At 40.2% G+C, this 19371-nt stretch overlaps 1 protein-coding gene across 17 annotated transcripts in view; it reads left to right on the forward strand.

Annotated features, from left to right (window-relative positions):
• Nucleotides 1–19371, forward strand: part of TENM3 (teneurin transmembrane protein 3) — a 2452009-nt gene that overhangs the window by 2348524 nt on the left and 84114 nt on the right. For 9 of the 17 annotated variants that reach the window (XM_086379882.1, XM_086379881.1, XM_086379885.1 and 6 more), the window contains 2 exons: nucleotides 5058–5084; nucleotides 7618–7764. In XM_086379882.1, coding sequence (XP_086236008.1) covers nucleotides 5058–5084; nucleotides 7618–7764 — 174 coding nt within the window. The remainder of the gene's footprint in view (nucleotides 1–5057; nucleotides 5085–7617; nucleotides 7765–19371) is intronic. The other 8 variants (XM_086379887.1, XM_086379890.1, XM_086379891.1 and 5 more) reach the window with 1 other exon arrangement.

Below are 19371 nucleotides of genomic sequence, written 5' to 3' on the forward strand. Positions count from 1 at the left end.
CAATTAGGATGGATGGGCAAGGGGACAGGAGCAGATGGATGAAGGAGAGGGGAAGGATGTAAAATGAGGTATTTCACATATGCTTCTTTCACAAAAGGTAATCTTTGTATTATTCAGAGAATTTCTTCAAAAGCTGCAGACACATGTAGGACAGAGTAGGAATACCATAATAAGTACATTTAATCATTTTACTCAGCAGATATTAAGAATCCCTTATGAGCAATGGGAGTACAGTGATTAGCATGGCCATAGAGTTTGTATTTCTAATGGGAAAGGTTTACAGGTCAGTTCGCATATGTCTATGTATCATTAAAGCCTTATGATTTCCTGGACTGTCTTAACTGACATGAATTGATCTCTGGATATTTTCTCTTTTTTTACATTTAGCCTGCTGTTTGTATTCCTAGACTTCATCCATGAGACATATTCGGGGGGAAATGAGAACAATCAGTTAGCTAGCGGAAATGGAGGGAGGAGGTCTGCCCATGATTTTGGTTTTTTTATATTTTTTGCAAGGGGCCACACCATGCAGCATGTAAGATCTTAGTTCCCCAACCAAGGATCGAACCCACGCTCCCTCATTGGAAGCACAGAGTCTTAACCACTGGACTACCAGGGAACTCCACATAATTTTGACAGATAAGCAAATGGGGCAACAACATGTAGGCAGAATTTCTTAAAAGGTGCTGTTCTTCCATACTCTCCATGTTGGGAATGCAAAATGGTACAAGACTGTGAGCAGGCTTCTTCCCAGGGGTCTGTGGAATCCATGTCCTTTGCTAAGTGGTACAGACAAGAGCAAATCATTCTGTGTTCAACCCCACCCCACCTCCCCAAAAGTAAAGGGAAAGATATTGTAAACAGGGACCTTGAAAAGAGCAAGCATTCTTTTTAAAAAGAAGCACCTCAAGGGGAGTGTGTGACGAGGATACAGTGCTAATCATTTGGTTTGGTGATGCTGGAGGTTTATGAGCTAATCGTATACTAACAATTCTTTTGCTGAGCCACACCCTTCTCCCACGTCTCAGATTTCACTGAGCCCTTGCCCACCTGTACCAGCAAGTAGACAGGGACTCCCCATGCATGAGCTGGAAACCAGAGCGGTGGTTTCATTTGTTATGTTCCGGGATGACTGTGTATCCGAATGGATTTTGAAAGAGAGACAGTTCAGACCATGATGAGCCAATGCATCTGGAGATCAAGGGCTCCATTTTTAAATGTCCAGCACTCACCTGCGTTCTTCCCTGGTGGCTCAGATGGTAAAGACTCTGCCTGCAATGCAATACAGGAGACCTGAGTTTGATCCTTGGGTCAGGAGAAGGGAATAGCTACCCATTCCAGTATTCTTGCCTGGAGAAGTCCATGGACAGAGGATCCTGGCAGGCTACAGCCCATGGGGTCACAAAGAGTCAGACATTACTAAGCAACTAACACTTTCACTTTTACCTGTTCTGTGCACTTTGCCAAGTAAGCCACGTAGGTGTCAAAAACGTGGGAGTACCACCCTGTGACTTTGGGAAACAATTATCTGCTGAGATTCACGTGAGGTCAGGAAAGATTGCACAGTACTTCTGAGCTTCTTTCATCCATTTCTTCTACTGAAGAAAAATTTTTTGTTAGTTTATAAATGTCTAAGACTGCAGGGAGATCAAACCAGTCAATCCTAAAGGAAATCAATCCTGAATATTCATTGGAAGGACTGATGCTGAAGCTGAAGCTCTAATACTTTGGCCACCTGATGCAAAGAGCCAACTCATTAGAAAAGACTCTGATTCTAGGAAAGATTGAAGGCAGGAGGAGAAGGGGATGACAGAGGATGAGATGGCTGGATGGCATCACGGACTCAATGGACATGAGTTTGAGTGAACTCCGGGAGTTGATTTTGGACAGGGAGGCCTGGTGTGCTGAGGTCCATGAGGTCGCAAAGAGTCAGACACGACTGAGTGACTGAACTGAAATGTCTAAGAAGAGGCATTGTGACAGTGGTTGCCTTCCAGAGCCAGGCAGCCCGGCCGGCTAGCCTGTGACCTCACGCAGCCTGCCTCACTCTTCCCTTCTTCAGCTGTATTTACCGTATCAGCTGTATTTACATCCTAGGGTTGTGGTGGAGATTGAATGAGAGGATGATGAAGTGCTTAGAGCTAGAAATTCAGGCATCATTAATACATCAGCCAGGTGTTCATAATTTGCCAGCTATGAAACCAGGGCTCCAGAAATGCTCAAGTCATAAGCAGCACTTTGTGAGCTTTTGTGCATTTTTTCAGGGGGCAGGGAGAGAAACCAGAGATTATGGAGAATCCGTAACTCCCAGCACTTTTCTCAGAGAACTGAGACCGTGAAAAGATTAAAAACCACTGTCTTACAGAAAATACGGTAATACTCATCCACTTATGCCCCATTTGGTCTTCTTAAAAGATAAATATAAATAACCTAAACCTGCAGAAAAATCCGAAAGATCCAAACATAGTATGCTTAGAAAAATGCAGATTTTGGATCTAATGTGTCCTGCATTAATAAATGATGTGAAATGTTAAAAAAAAAAAAAAAGATAAATAATCAAAACTCCAGGTAAAGTGTTTTATGAATACAACATTTTACCACGGAACAGTTTTTTTCCAAGGGCTCCATTTTATATGTCAAGCACTCATATTTATAAATAGAGTTTTCTTCTATAAAGCAAATTTAAAACTTCTTAGTAGATCTAACAGAAACAACTTTCCTTCAATGTCAGAATACACTTACTCATTTTCAAAGTGATTTTTTTTTGCAACTTAATGTGCAGTTCAGCAATTATTAGGTGTATTAATTTTTAAATATACTGTATTATTTTTATGATTATTGTTCCTAATGGCTTTTTACAACATGCCTGCATTTTTCTGATAATTTCCTGTATTGACTTATATAATGATGTTTTCATTGTTGCAATTATTACTTTTAATAATTCTTTGAACCTCATATATGGACATCTTCTTTTAACTTCATTATTTAGAGCCAGGCTCTTGTGGTATTGTTGGACATTTTACTCTTCAAGGCCAAAAGGTAGAAAGTGGTTGGTTTTTTTTTTTAACCTCCTTCCTCTCTTAGTTTTAAGCTATCAGCCTAACAACTATTCCCTATGATATAAAATGCAAATGACAAATTTTGGTATTTTTTCCGCAGTGCAGATATTTTTCTTATGGTCGGTTTGTAAAATGTGTCTTAAACATTTTTAATATTTAAATCTTTGTGTAAAATTTGACCTGCTGTGTACTTTAAATCTGTTTTCTAATTTCATCTCCACTTTTGACATTCTCTTGGTCCAATGACGAACCTTCCTTTACCTGTAATTCCTTGTTTTGCATAATCGATTGTTTGCGAAAGTAATAGGATTGGCTGGATTCTGATTTATTCTTCCTTTAGAACTTCTAATCCAGATCAGGATTAATTCCTTATTGTTGTGTGTTAATTGAAGTGGACCTGATGTAAAAGCCAAAAGCTTGTTCTCCAACTCTGATAAGTGGTATTAATAATTCCCTAGAACCTGGCTGAACCAGAAACTCCAGAATGTTTTAAGGCACGTTGTTTATCCTCCATATCAAACGAGCACTCATGGGACTCTACTGGGTTATATAACGCTTGGAAGGAATTATTAAGAAATTACATGAATGATGTTATACAGTAATACAGTTGTATTTTAATGCTTGAAAAACAATTATTTTATGAAATTATAATTGCAGGTTAGTGCCTGACACTGTTTCTCGAACCCCTCCTTCACTTCCCCCACAATATATTGTCAGTTAGCGGTAAACATGCTTATTTTTAAATGCAGTTCAGAAGCCTCTAATGGAATCCTGTGGCAAAGTGAAGCATCCTTTCATATAAACGGTGCAGATGGGTCTGAACCATTTATGGTTTTGTTTATGCACGTGACAGAACTGCCAGGCTTTAGTCGCTCAACTGAAAGTTATAGTTTAAATCATTCTGTTAAGAGTTCCGCGACCACTTGCATATGTCAGTAATGAAAAATAATCAACATAAGCGTCTTTGAAAAGCAATTTTAGATCATTAAAGATGCATGAATTTTGACAAAGCAAGAAGATCTGAGGCTTATTAAGAATATATTAGGTCTCTCTGTTGAGTGAAGAGAGGGATTTTTATGCTTCTGTTCAAGAGGAAAGGTGTAGGCTAATTGTAACCTCATGAAAGATTAAATGGACAGGTACAGTAAGAGACTTCAGTCTTCGTCCTGACTCTTCCTGCAAAGCTTTTGTGAGAAACAGAGCCTATTCCTGTATGAATCCTGAAAGGAAACAAGATCTTAGAACAGTCTGTATTTCCTAATGGGCTACATACGGGTTACATCATTGTCCATCCGACAAGTAGTCAAGGGCTGCTGGGTAAATCGTATAGAATTTAATGCATGCCTTTTTCATAATACTATATTACATTTGCTTTTTTGTTTTATTATTAACAATTAAAGTTTGATCTTTTGTAAATATGCAAGCAACTCGAGAGAAGGTGAATGAAGTAGAATTTCTGTGGGTGTATGTCACAGATTAAAGAAAGCATCTGAAAATGTATCAGGGTTCCCCCAGGGCTGCTGTGTGTTCTTTCTGCCCTTCCACCATGTAACCCTTATGAAACTACTTTGTTCAAAACAAACTGAAAGAGAATTACTTTCTCACCCCCTCCAAAAGTTTGATATTTGTAAATCTCATAGTTTTGTAAATTTCCAAAATTCTCTAATGACAAAAATTGATTCCATTTGTTCTACTTAGTTATGAAGGTATAATCTTAGGAAGAATCGGAATGGGTCCGTCCCAAATAATCTGCAAAAGGAAGCGTTAGTTTACCTGCACACTTTCCCTTAAAGTGCTGAATATTTCCTGGAATCGTGACCGCATTTGCTAAAATGGGAATATACTGCATTTGTAGAAGATATGAAGTGCATCTCTGTCGTGTGATGTCTGATGTCAGCTGCAGCTGCTCAATTTGCATGTAAATTCTGAAAATTTCCTTGTCCCGTGTGACACTTCTGAAATGTCTGTCTGTTCTTTTTTCCTTTTTAATTTCTCAAGCTCACTATTTGGATAAGATAGTTAAAGGTACTGTATACTTGCTCTTTGTTGACATATCTCCATATATATCTCTATATAACCATGTTTAGCTTGTAGTAGGTATGAAAATAGATTATTTTCCTGCATATTTTTGTAAATGATAAATCAGGCCTACATTATGTGAAATCCTTTGGATTTAAAGTATTGAGACTTCAGTGTCTGTGTCTCATTTTTATAATTTTGGGTTATCACAGATTTCATTCCTGTGTAAAAGCATTAGTCTTCACTGGAACCAAAAACTGAAGATAACAGTATATTTGCTGTTTTTTGTTTATGGAGTTTTTTTGGGTTTCTTTTTTTTTTTTTTTTTTTGGCTTTAAGATCTTCATTCTTGGCAATTCAGCTCATAAGCTTTAAATTCTAAATCAAAGAATCACAAACGCTCACTCTTATCACAGAATAAGAAATTGTCAATCTAAAGAAGATTCTGGTTAACATATGTTGAGAGAAATCTCATTTATCCTCATATGGAAACTCCTTTGGCTTTATCTCAATGTTTCAAAATATATGTGATATCATAATTTATGTTTTGTGATTTTCTTTAAAAAAAAAAAACTACAAAATACTGTGCATTCTAGAGAACGAAAATGATAACTCTGCTCAGCAGAAAACAGCAGATTCTTTGTCTTCAGTTATCATAGAAATAAGTGAAAACCGTATCTTTCAGAAGAGAAGAGTCCCTTTCCCTCGCTCCTCAGATTACCTTTTTTTAATTCCTTGTTTGTGCTTTTCATTGGAATATGAAATTATTCATGGCAGTACCCAGGCTTTCATGTAATAACTTCCCAAGTCAACTGCTGCGTCCCTTTGTCACTGGGGCAATTAAACCTTTTTTTTTTTTTTTTTTCATTAAAAACACAACAGAGACATCCATAAGGAAAATTTACCTTTTAGGCATTGAATAATCCATAAAAACAGACGGTAATTGTCTGAAAGAAAAGAAGCAGCAAAATTAATATTCTCCTGACTTGATGGCGTCCGTAAGTCTAATTTCATCATACCCTGCCGCAAGGGACTGTCAAAACAGTCTTCTTTCTGTTAACTCTAATCTGAAGAGACAGAAAGTCTCTTTGAGATCTTTTCAAGTTCCACAGCGAAGGAGGGAAAGCCAGTTATATGAATAATTCTTTTAATACAGACCTAAAATAAACATCCTTAAAGAGATGGTTCCCTTAAATTTGGTCACCGAAACAAGCATTCTAGTTATAAGAAGCTAGAACAAACCCCCAACTGCTAGAGCAGGCATTAACTCATATACATATATACTTTATACCAAATTATAAATTAATTCTTTCCAAAGAGATCTGGTTAAGAGCCCATTATCCTTGCCATCTTAGAGCATTTATACCCTCGTTTCTGTCAGTGCCATGTCACACTCATAGAGAAGAGCACCAGAACCTACCCTAGTGTCATGCTCATAAACAGATCATGTTGGCTGCATGCCAGTTACCATCCGTAGGAAGTGGCAGAATTTGTTTTTGTTTTTTTTTTAATGTCATGTTAGACTGAAACAATTATAGATTTTGGATATATTAAATTATTTTCATTGTTTCCCAAATTTTCCCTCCTTGCCCATAAAAGCAGACAAGATAGGATATAAAGGTAACAGCATAAAAGCTCTAGGGAGATTGTCACTAACTATCACTCTTCTGCGCTCTGTCTTGAAGCACGTCACTACCGTGTTTTGTTCAGTCTCTCGATGTTTTACTGTGGTCCTTATGGTATTTCATTTCGTCCGTCCTGAGTAATCAGATATGCACAGCTATTACATTTAGTTGGAAATCCTGTCAGTCCCGTCCCATCCGTATGCAGCCTGAATCCTAATGTTTGTTAGAATAGATGCTAAGCTGCTTCACTATTTCCTGGGCTTTGCTTATTCTGTGAAAAGGAATGTACTCTCGGCATAAAGTATAGTCATTGATACTGGCCTATACTTTGTGCAATTATTTAATGCACTGTAATTTCACATGAATATATGGCAACTCTGAGGCCAGATAAAATTAACGTTCTCTTTTGAACATCCTTCATAGCCACGTACCCACGCATTCATGCTTTTAAATTTAGAGGGAATTTTTGAAAGCAACAAGGCACTTTTAAGAAGATGTGTCCTAACCAATGACCAGTAATGTTTACAGCAGATTAAAAATCTGTTCTAGAGCTTCTGAAATGATCTCGCTGTGACGCTTTTTTCACACTTTAATGATCAACCTTGTTGCTTCGCTAAAGGAAAAAAAATGTAAGTTAATTTTGTCTGGCCTGCAGCAATTTTAGTGGGTCATTGCAGACATTTCTGTCCTGCACAGGTAAGTGGTGTCTCAAGGGTCAGGCCAATCAAAGATGCCACTTGGATAAGAATCAGATTCCTTAGATTACGTTGCTCTTTCTATCCATGTGCAATTACAGTATTTGTGCTGTTTCAAAAGGCCTGTTCCCACTAAGTGTCCCTCATCTGTTTATTTGAGGTGCAAAAACTTTAAATACTCAAATCACTTGTGTTGTCCTTCTTTGTCTCTTTTGACAGAGGGATGCCCCGGTCTGTGCAACAGCAACGGAAGGTGCACGCTAGACCAAAACGGCTGGCACTGTGTTTGCCAGCCAGGGTGGCGAGGAGCAGGATGCGACGTAGCCATGGAGACCCTCTGCACTGACAGCAAAGACAATGAGGGAGGTAAGAGATGCGGAGCGGGAAGGCGAGCCTGTGCCAGAACGCGGTTTATAAGTTCTCGTGGGTCCATGGTTATCTGTTACCAAAAAAAAAATTTGATCCCCACAGGTTAGATTGATTGAAAAATGTATAAGTGCTGATGGAATGATTTTGCTCCCTGTTTTCCCTGAAACAAATGCAAGATTATTATCATTCAGGGAAAAGGCAAGGTAACCAAGCTACTGTATAATGTACATTATTCTCCATTTCTTGTCCTAATCTCCAGGTGATGATTCTCCTTGATGCAGTTTTTAGGGCCCTGTGAACTGGGAGCTCAAGAGCAGTATGTTAATAATGGAACAGACCAAAAGATGCAAGGTAGTTCCCAAGCTCTTCTGTTGAAAGGCCAGGAAGAGAAAGCAATCCCCTTGAAGCTGTACTTCCAGGGTCTTTTTATCCTTAACTTTACAGCCTGTGAAAAGGAGTATGATATTCCACCCCATGTAAGCCCAGAGTGAAGAAATAGTTATTTTTTTCCCGTTGTGCCCATCCTCTGTGCTGGTGTGTTTCGATCTCAGAGAATAGAGAGTGAGAGTGAGTGTCTGCGTCTGCAGCGGTGGAGCTGTTCGCTGTTGGTGTCCCTTTCGGCCTGAGTTTTTCAGGAGGAATTATTGTAGTTTCTGTCTAGCCCTCTCTGGTCACCTGCTCCACGTGTGACCTGCCCTATGCGTGTTTCCCTTCCTCCACCTTCATTGAGCCTGCCCTTCTGGGAGTGTCCACGTGGGCAGTTCGGTGATGGTTACGAGAGCAGGTTTGGAGTCAGGTCTTCACTCCACTAGGAAGTGGCAACATACTCCAGTATTCTTGTCTGGAAAATCCCATGGACACAGGAGCCTGGTGGACTACAGCCCATGGGGTCGCAAAGAGTCAGGCATGACTTAGTACTGAGCACACATGCATCACTCCACCTCGTACTGCTTATATGACCGTAGACAAGATCCTGGCTGGGTTAAACTTCACGTGTTTCACATGTAAAATAGGCATAAAGGAGTTTGTGGAAGCACTGAAAGAATGTTTGTGAATTGCCAGGGCTATGTTACATTGTAAGGAGCAGCTCTCATTATCCAGTTTTCCTTCTTTCGCTTTCAAAGTGCTCACCTTGACTAGGTGGACTTCATAAAAGGTTGTCAGAGAAGGCTGAAGTGGCCCTTTCCTTTCCAAATAGAGCAGACATAACATCCGACAGATGCCCACAGTAAAGCAAGTGTCATGAAAAAGCAAGTCATGTGAATGTGGCAGGTGTGGATTCCCAGTGCATATAAAAGTTATGCCTATTGGATACTGTTAAATTACCCTATACTGTAGCCTGTTAAAGTGTGTGGTAGCATTGTGTCTAAAAACAACATGTATACCTCAATATAAAAATACTTTATTGCTAAAAAATGTTAACCGTCATCTGAGCCTTAAGCAAGTTGTAGTAGTAACATGAAAGGTCACAGATCACCATCAGAAATATAATAATGATGAAAAACCTTGAAATATTGCAAGAATTACCAAAACATGAGACAGAGACACATGGTAAGCAAGTGCTGTTGGGAAAATGGCACGTTGGGCTTGCTCCACTTCGAGTTGCCACACACCTTGGAATTGTGAAAAATGCAACATCTTCCCCTTAAAGGGAAGCACAGTAAAACAAGGCCTGCCCTGTACTGTTCTCTAGGAAGCAGGGTGGTCAGAACCAAGTCTCAGCTCTCCTCCTTGCCCCCAACATACACACACACACACACAACACACAGAGTCATTCTCAAACCAGATGTTACTTGTTTCGCATCTTCCTGACTACGAGTTGCAGTTCTCCCCGTTCATCCCCAGCTATCTGTCCACTCTTCCGTTCCTGCCTAACTGTTCACTCATTTCCCTGTGCTCCTTTAACATGGACTGTCAAGAAACTTGAGCCACAAATTCTGCACTCTGCTGTCTGTCCTGATGGATGTAGGTGTTTGGTCCTTAGCCCTCGAAGCTTTTTCTGCCTGATAATACACAGTTGCCTCTCTCGCCTCCCTGTGCCCCGGTGCTGTCGCAGAAACTGCAGCATCAGTCCTCTGCACGCCCATACAGCAGCCTTCCCCTCCCTCCCAGGAAGCCCCTACCCCTGGGAAGAAGGCTAGCTTGCCTTCCTCTTTGATCAGATGTTTCACCCTCGTGTTCTAAGAGATTACACTGAGGAGGTTACACCTCTGGCAGAGAGAAGCAAACTTCAGGGCCCAGTCTGCAGAGCCTGCAGAGTAATTTAGGGGCTGATCAACTCTTTAGTGTCCTTATCGGCTAAGGCGGTTTCTCTCTTTCCTCAGAATTTATCAGCTGTGAATTGGCCTCGTTCCCTCTTTGTTTATTCTTATTAGCATGAAGCTCTGCTATCTCTAGACTTCCCTCTCCAAGGGGAAATCGGACCTGATAGAAGACCTCCTGTGGCTTCTCTGCTTATCTCATATAATTTGTATTCCTGTCCCTAACCTAGTTTTTCTCATCTTCTGAGAAGGAACCTCAGCACCAGCTTTGTTACACCCTAAGATTATAACCTGGGTGCCTTATAACCCAAGCTAGAGGATTCCTTGAACTTAAGCATGGGTTATGTGTATACAGACAATATTTTTCACACTAAACACCAACTTAAGACACATAGTCTGGTGATTGAGGATATTATTGCCATTACTGTTAGATGAGGACAGTAAAACAGAACATTTAAAATAAGGACTGTAGTTGAAATTCTATGACGTGTGGCAGCTGTGCCATGATAGATACGTTATCTACATTTGGTGTCAAAAATAGTGAATTAGCCAGAAAGTTGCTAAGTAGTTTCATTTAACATATTAAGCAACTAAAAAAGGAGAAAATGAAGAGGTTGATTTGACTTGAATCAAAAATTAAATGCTTCATAGTCTAGTCTGAGCAAATTTGTAGAGCACAACTCTAAGAACTTTATAGACCACACATGCACAGAGAGAGAAAGAGAGAAAGAGAGAGAGAGAAAGTTGCTTACTAGTGGCAGAAAAGTTCTATCTCCGGGTAAGAATGATAGAAGCTTCCGTGGTCTCTCAGATGGTAAAGAATCTGCCTGCAATGCAGGAGACCCAGTTTTGATCCCCAGGTAGGGAAGATCCCCCGAAGAAGGAAATGGCTACCCACTCCAGTGTTCTGGCCTGGAGAATTCCATGGACAGAAGAGCCTGGAGGGCTACAGTCCCTGGGTCGCAAAGAATTGAACACAACTGAGCGACTAACACTTTTACTTTCACTTTTTTTTTTTCCCCAAGGATGGTGGGTGGGCAGAAAAACAGATTATTCTATCAGAATATGAATAGCCATCAATAGCGTTTCGTTTTATTATAACCATTTCATATGGCTAGTAGAGTTCTGTTACTTTCTTCTATTCTCTCTCCTTCCTTCCCTCCAAATTCCAGCCCTCTTACTTTGTTGTGGTTCAGCCACTAACTTGTGTTCAACTCTCTGCGACCCCATGGACTGTAGCCCACCTTTACTGCCTCCAGGAGTTTGCTCCCCTCTTACTTGAGAACAGGAAAGTCAGTGCTGGCATCTCTGGCATGCTTTCCACGCCCCAGCCTGACAAGGCAGCTCTCCAGTTCCCCCAATACTTCAGAAAGCACCATTGCTTTCGCCTGGTCACACTGCTAAGACTCGCATTCGATAGGGAGTGTCTTGACTTCAATAGCTCCCCATATGGTGGTCCCACAGTGCGAGCATCAAAATGCAACAGCTTGCCAGAGACAACTCTTACCTTTATAGAAACTCAAGGTAGATACTCATGAATGAGCTGATTTCTCCAAAATACGTAATCTGTGGCAGTGGCTGCCATGTTCCTATCGTTCTTCTCATTAGAGAGATGTGGTCAGAGCTCCCTTTGACATCTTGCTTTCCTGTCCGGTCCTCAAATAGACAGCTCCCCTATGGATACCTGAGGCATAAGAGGCAAGTCTTCTTCTGCAGATTGGATGGTGGAAGGCCCAAGAATGACTTAAACCTCTTCCTAAATTCTGTGCAAGATGGTAGAATGTCAGAATATAAATCCTGCCAGGAATGATGCCTCTTACTTTTAAGTACATGGAGTTATTCTTTGTCCTTCAGAGTTATTAATATTACTTTGTGGGGATATGCCAGGAAGATATACCTCAAACAGGTTTTTTTTAATACCTTTAGAGCCTGGAAAATCCCATGGATGGAGGAGCCTGGTAGGCTGCAGCCCATGGGGTCGCGAAGAGTTGGACATGACTGAGCGACTTCACTTTCACTTTTTACTTTCATACTTTGGAGAAGGAAATGGCAACCCACTCCAGTGTTCTTGCCTGGAGAATCCCAGGGACGGGGGAGCCTGGTGGGCTGCCATCTATGGGGTCGCACAGAGTCGGACACGACTGAAGCGACTTAGCAGCAGCAGCAGAGTCTGATCATAGTAGAAAAAAGAAGCACAATTCAACTGAGGTTATTTAGAAATGAAAAAACAGTACTGAGAGAGGGAGGAAGAAAAATACAAATAGAAGATTCAAACTGCAGAAGCAAGCAGGTGTGTGTGCTAGAAATGACAAAGAAGAGGGAAATGATGAATGATATTTTAATGTAAGCGTCAGAATGAATGTGATGAATGGACAGAGGCAGTCTAAGTTTGGAGATTTCCAAATGAAAATAAGGAAACATTTGAAAATACATTTATAAAAAGTTCTAGCAGGAGGATGAGATGGTTGTGTTCTCCAGAATATATTTTTAAAAAAAGAAAAGGTAAATAAAATAGAAAAAAAATCATAAGGGGAATGGTTTAAAAAAGAACAAAAAAAAGGAAGGAAGAGAGGGAAGGAAGGAGGAAGAGAAGGGAGGAAATTATGAGTTCCGAAAGTGAAAATCGCTCAGTCGTATCTGACTCTTTGTGACCACGTGGACTATACAGTCAAATGGAATTCTCCAGGCCAGAATACTAGAGTGTGTAGCCTTTCCCTTTTCCAGGGGATCTTCCCAACCCAGGGATCGAACCCAGGTCTCCCTCATTGCAGTCAGATTGTTTACCAGCTGAGCCACAAGATAAGCCCATAAGAGTTCCTGGGTACTTCTTAAAAAGAATCCAGATGTCAGAATGAAGAGTGGCACTCAGTATCAGAGCCTTGAAATACATTATCCTGGCAGATGATTTGGGGGGAAATTACTTTTTTTTTGAAAGACTCCGTGAGATCCTACTGCAGAGGAGAGGGGCTTCCCAGGTGGCTCAGCAGTAAAGAATTCCCCTGCAATGCAGTTCGATCCCTGGGTCAGGAAGATCCCCTGGAGGAGGGCATGGCAATCCACTCCAGTATTCTTGCCTGAAGAATCACATGGGCAGAGGAGCCTGGAGGACTAGTCCATAGGGTTGTAAAGAGTCAGACACGACTGAAGCGAGTTAGCATACATTCAGGGGAGAGATTTAGGTTACTCTGAACCCTGAGCACCAAAGAATTGATGCTTTTGAGCTGTGGTGTTGGAGAAGACTCTTGAGAGTCGCTTGGGCTGCAAGGAGATCCAACCAGTCCATTCTGAAGGAGAATGGGTGTTCTTTGGAAGGAATGATGCTAAAGCTGAAACTCCAGTACTTTGGCCACCTCACGCGAAGAGTTGACTCATTGGAAAAGACTCTGATGCTGGGAGGGATTGAGGGCAGAAGGAAAAGGGGACGACAGAGGATGAGATGGCTGGATGGCATCACCAACTTGATGGACGTGAGTCTGAGTGAACTCCGGGAGTTGGTGATGGACAGGGAGGCCTGGCGTGCTGCGATTCATGGGGTTGCAAAGAGTCGGACACGACTGAGCGACTGAACTGAACTGAACCCTTTTATTATCCACAGAAGTTTTAGATCCCAGGAGAATCCCATTCTAGAAAAGAGAAGTCCACCTTTGCTTTCAGAAGCATGGGGTTTGACCACTGTTTTTGAATGAGTTTTAGGAGAGGAAAAATATTCACACAGGCTGAAACTAACAGTCTTCCCTATATTTTATACCCATTACCATTCGCTGCCACTGCAAGCTTTAGAACAACAAAGAGCATTGTCCAGAACCTCTTTAGACAGTGCCCCCTTTCTCCGGGTTAAGAACCTCTGCATTCTTGGGCAGGATTATTACTAGCAGCCATACACAGTGCTGGGAAAGATTGAGGGCAGGAGGAGAAAGGGGCGACAGAGGACAAGACGGTTGGAGGACATCACTGACTCAATGGACATGAGTTTGAGCAAGCTCCAGCAGATGGTGAAGACAGGAAAGCCTGGTGTGCTGCAGACAGACCTTGGGGTCGCAAGAGTCGGGCATGACTTAGCAGCTGAACAACAACAAATTGTCAAGATCACCACTGTCAACAACTCAGAGTGCGGGTCTCTATGCCTTCTCAGTGAGCTTAGACGCACGCTTAATGTCTTTAAACGAGAACAGGATAGGTACTGTTCTAAATTTGATTCTGCCAAAGAGATTTTTTTCATGTCAGTACGTGTAGGTCTGTCTCCTACTTTATAACAGAAGCACAGATGTCCTGATTAATTCTACCACTACTCCATTAATAATCATTTAGTTGTTTCTTATTTTTTTGCTCTTGGTATAAAGGCAGATCTGTAGGGAATCTGTGTGTGGGTATATGTGTGTTTATCTGCATATAAATCTTTGTGTAAATGTACACATATTTCTTTGGAACAGATTTGTAGAAATGAAATTGCTGGGTCACAGGGTGCTTTAAATTTAGTTCTGGTAGCTGCTGCCAAATTGCCTCACACTAAGTTTCACCACTGTACACTTCATGGGTAGGAGTGTGTTTATTTTCCCCATGTTCATAGTCTGTACATAATCATTGTGCATAAGCAAAATTGTCCAACAAAATGAAAAATATGAATTTTGTCTGCTGGGTGGAAATGATTCCATTTTTATTGTTTTCATTTGCATTTCCCTAATTACGAGTTAGATTGATGATCTTTATATATGCTCCTTGACTGTGTTTCTTCTTTTTCTGGTTGCTTATTTATTTCTCTTGACCATTTTTTTTCTATGGAGTTTTTTGACTTTTCCTTTTTAATTTTAAGGATTTTTTAAAAATATATTCTACTTATCAGCTCTTTATGAAGTGTGTTGTAGATAATTTACCTCAAGTTTTCATTATCTTTTAACCTTGTTTATGGCATCTTTCATCATGCAGAAGTTTTCAGATGATAAGCTTTTACAAGGGAAATGTTTATAAGGTTTAACTTTTCCTTCCTGAATTTGGGATTATCTGTCTTTATGAGTACATAAGGCCTTGCCCTTTTGAGATTATATGTAGTATTTCATATAATTTCTTTTAATACTTTTTACAATTGTATGGATTGCCTAATGTCCAACTTACCAAGAACATGTAAAAGTACCTATTAGAGTAAAAAAGAAAAAGGAATTCAAGGATTAGCATGAGTATCTGAGGACAGGAAAATGGTGATGAAAGAAAGCAGTGTGTGTCTCTGTAACTTTTTATTTTATGTTAGAGTATAGCCGATGAACAAGGTGGTTATAGTTTCAGATGTACAACAAAGCGACCCGGCCATACATATACATCTGTCCATTCACCCCAAACTCCCAGGCTGCCACATAACCTGGAGCAGAGTTTCCTGTGCTATACAGTGGGTCCTTGTTGGTTATCTGTTGTAAAGAATGGCCATCATCAAAAAATCTCCAAGCAATAGATGCTGGAGAGGGTGTGGAGAGAAGGGAACCCTCCTACACTGATGGGATTGCAGATTGGCCTAGCCACAATGGAGGACAGTATGGTGGTTCCTGGGAAAAAAAAAAAAAAACACCTAAAAATCTGCTGTGCTTTTAAGACATCCTTTTGGCCTGTTTTGATCTCATAATCTCTAGGAACTGAATTTATTCTTCACTTTGTTCAGCAAAATTTTTGTATGTGTGCTCAGTGCCAAAAAGAATATGTCCTAAATTCTGGGAGCCACAACAGTGGACTAGATTGGCCCTCAAGGAACTTGGTGAGACCGGTGTCTGAGCTGATTGCTAAAGGAATTGGGGAGGGAGCCGGGATAAGAGCAGTGAGAGGTCTCCAGCAGAGGAAATAATAATCACAAAGGTCTCATAAGCCATGTTAAGGAGTTCTAACTACTCAGAAAGCAGCAGGGACCAATTAAAGGAAGCATTTTACCTAGAGAAGTGAAATAATCACATTTGATTTCTGCCAAGAGTACTCTGACAGAAGTGTCGAGAATGAATAGCTGGGACAAGACTGGAGCCTGGGAAACCAAGCTCTTGTTGAGATCTTGTGAAGAGGTGACCATGGTAGCCTGAAGGGTCTTTTCAGTGAAATAAAAAGAAAGCTGACTTAGGACATGTTTGGGGTAGGGAAAAGGAGGAGCTGGCCATTGATTAGGTGCAGAGAAAAAGGAGTGAAGAGGAGTGAATTAGGAGAGGAGTGAAGGACGACGCTCAGGTTTCTACTTTGAGAACCTGGGTGAGTGGATAGCGGAGCCATTCATTGAAGTAAGAAATGCAGAGAAAGTGGTCTGTCCAGAGAAGATCATGTATGTTGCCTTTTCCACATGTTAAGTTTTCGATGCCTGTGTAATATCCAAGTGGAAATATCTACAAGGCAGGTTGTGGATTGGGAATTCAGGAGAATAAACAGCCTGGGGTCATTACGATTGAAATGATGCAAACCAGGAGGAAAAGTCTGTTAATCAGACAAACCAGGAAGATACGCAAAACCAAACATGATTCAGATTCAGTAATAAGCAAATGAATTTCATGTATGTTACAGAATGGTGACCCAAAAGAGAAACAAAAGGTATACCCGTGCCCTTTGAAGATTCTAAAATCCAGAGATAAAATACTGCATCAGGTATCCTACCTTGGGAGTTCCCTGGTGGTCCAGGACTGTGCTTCCACTGCAGGGGGCTGAGGTTCCATACCTGTTCAGGGAACTAAGATCCCACCAACCACGCTGTGCAGCCAAGAAGAAACGTAAAGATATATTTGCGGGGGGGGGGGGGGGGGGGGCAAGTGGCGCTTCCCAGGTACTGCCTGTGGTAAAGAGTCCACCTGCCAGTGCTGGAAACACAGGAGATGCGGGTTTGATCCCTGGGTCCGGAAGAAGGGATCCCCCGGAGAAGGAAATGGCAACCACTCCAGTATTCTTGCCTAAAAAATTCCATGGACAGAGGAGCCTGGTAGGCAGCAGTGCATGGGATCACAAAAAGTCTGACACAGCCGAGCAGCCGTGACACTTTTTAAAAATAAAATTAAATATATATTTTTTAATTTTTTAAAGAATTTCTACCTCTACCTCCAGCTTGGAATGAGGGAGAAAGACTTCCAAATACTGTGGGTAAGAGCTTTAATTACCTTTAGAATGAAGATGAAAATTCATTCAAAGGAAATTCATGACTTTTTATCCAGTTAGTATATCAAGGTTTTGAAAAAAATGTTAAACTATCCATAGCTGCTTAAAAGACAAAAGTGAGAGTTTTGACAAGCAGGTCAAAGTCAGCATAGAGTGTAAATTAGGAAATGATGGAATCAGACGTTTTAATAATCTAGTAAAATGTGCATTGTTTAACTTTACCAGAAAAAAAAAATTATTTAAAGACAAAGGAAACAGGGCAGGGTAGAAACTTAAAAGCAAGACTAAAGGTTGACAAATTATGACCTCTGAGCCAAAGCTTGTTTTTGTAAATAAAGTTTTATTGAGAAATAGTCACACCCACTTATTTACATATTGTCTCTGGCTGCTTTAGAGCTATCAGTTCATCAAGGCAGAGTTAAATACTTGTAGCAGGGACTATATGGCCCATAAAACCTGAAATATTTTTTATCTGGTCCTTTACAAAGTAAGTTTGCCAACCACTGTTACAAACCAATGAAAGTCCTAGGAAAGATGAGAGCATATTTTTAAATAACTAGAGCAATAATACTGAGGATTAAGTGGAAGGAAGCATAAACTATATTGTCTACTTTATATCAAAATACCACTTATATTGCAAAGCCTAACCTGGAGAAAGAAAGGCTCTTAACTGATCATTGAAGTTGTTATTCAGTGGGTTTTGAACATTTCTGAGTTTCTTTAGGTCTTTTTTATGATTAATTCTATTAGATACGGCTTCTACGCCAATACCAATTTAAGCCAACCTCATATTCCTGAGACTAAAATGGAATGTCGATGATTTTAAGAAGCTCATCTACGAAGTCAATTTTACTACAATAGACATTTGGGCAAGTGGATAATCAACTTTAGTGGTACTAGATAGCCCTAGCTATGTGAATATAGGCAAAGAATGAAAAATGTTTTCTCAAGTTATAGGAAGCCAGATTCATAAGCATCCGTCACTTGCTTGGGCAAGTTACTGATAAACTCTGCAGAAAAATAACAAACCATGCGTCCCTGCATCTTGGCTGTTGAAAATGAGATTCTGTCTCTGATTGATGTTAGCAGAGAGGCTTGTAAAAATGTATTTCCAACTGATTAGTTCAGAAGGTGTCAATCTCATGCAGTTTTATGACCTGCAGACCACATGCCAGATGCACATTTGGTTTTTATAAACTAACAAAGATGAATGATGAGATTTGAGCATTCCTGTTTGGCAACTGTACCATATAGTGCCTAAAGGAAGGCATTCAGGGAGTATTATGGGGGACCGAAGGAGGGGGGGATTTAACCCTTAATTTACCAGGTTAATGGAGATAAAATGTAACCTTTGGAGGTTTCACTTTCTAGTTACGCCTAAAAAATGAATGTAAGGGAAAAACTTGCAAGAATATCAAATATTTATATGGAATTACTCTCCCAAGCATACTCATTCTAAATCCATGGAGTAAGAACTCTTAAATACACACACACACACACGTGTATGTATATATATATACACATACACATGTGTGTGCGTGCTCAGTCGTGTCCAACTCTTTGCGACCCCATGCACTGTAGACCACCAGGTTCCTCTGTCCGTGGAATTTTCCAGGCAAGAATACTGGAGTGGGTTTGCATTTCCTTCTCCAAGGGATCTTCCCAACCTGGTGACTGAACCCATGTCTCTTGTGTCTCCTTCATTGGCAAATGGTTTCTTTACTAGCTGAGCCACCAGGGAAGCTTAAATTATAAAACATACTAAAGATTCCTCATGAAGTCTCAACCTTCATGAGGTTGAGATTACAAATCATGAATTGTTACTAAAATAATTTTTTAATTGTTTTTTTTGAAGCTAAAATTATTTGGGTGCAATAGGTCAATCATCTGCTACTTTAAAAATCTGAGTCTTAATAACTTACGCTTCTGTGTCTTTGAGACAGATGGAGAAAAAATGCAGTATATTGCATATTATAACATATCCTCATGAAAAATAAGCCTCTAGCATAGTTTCATCTTTCTTCCACTAGAAATATTGAGAAATATTTAGACATTTTTCATCTTTGTGGCCTTTTGGTTAAAAAAGCAATATTTTGATAAATTTCTCTGAAATTTCAAAGCTCAGTTTCATTTGATTTTCTTAAAACATGATTTTGAATTTTTGTCACAGAATAGATATGTGCTTTCAAATAATTAACGATCCATTTTTTAGAACTGTAACAGACATACACATGAAAATGTA

This window comes from Bos grunniens, chromosome 27, assembly GCF_055505025.1.
Source record: "Bos grunniens cultivar Pamir isolate PY7600 chromosome 27, Bosgru_T2T1.0, whole genome shotgun sequence".
Classification (NCBI taxonomy): domain Eukaryota; kingdom Metazoa; phylum Chordata; class Mammalia; order Artiodactyla; family Bovidae; genus Bos; species Bos grunniens.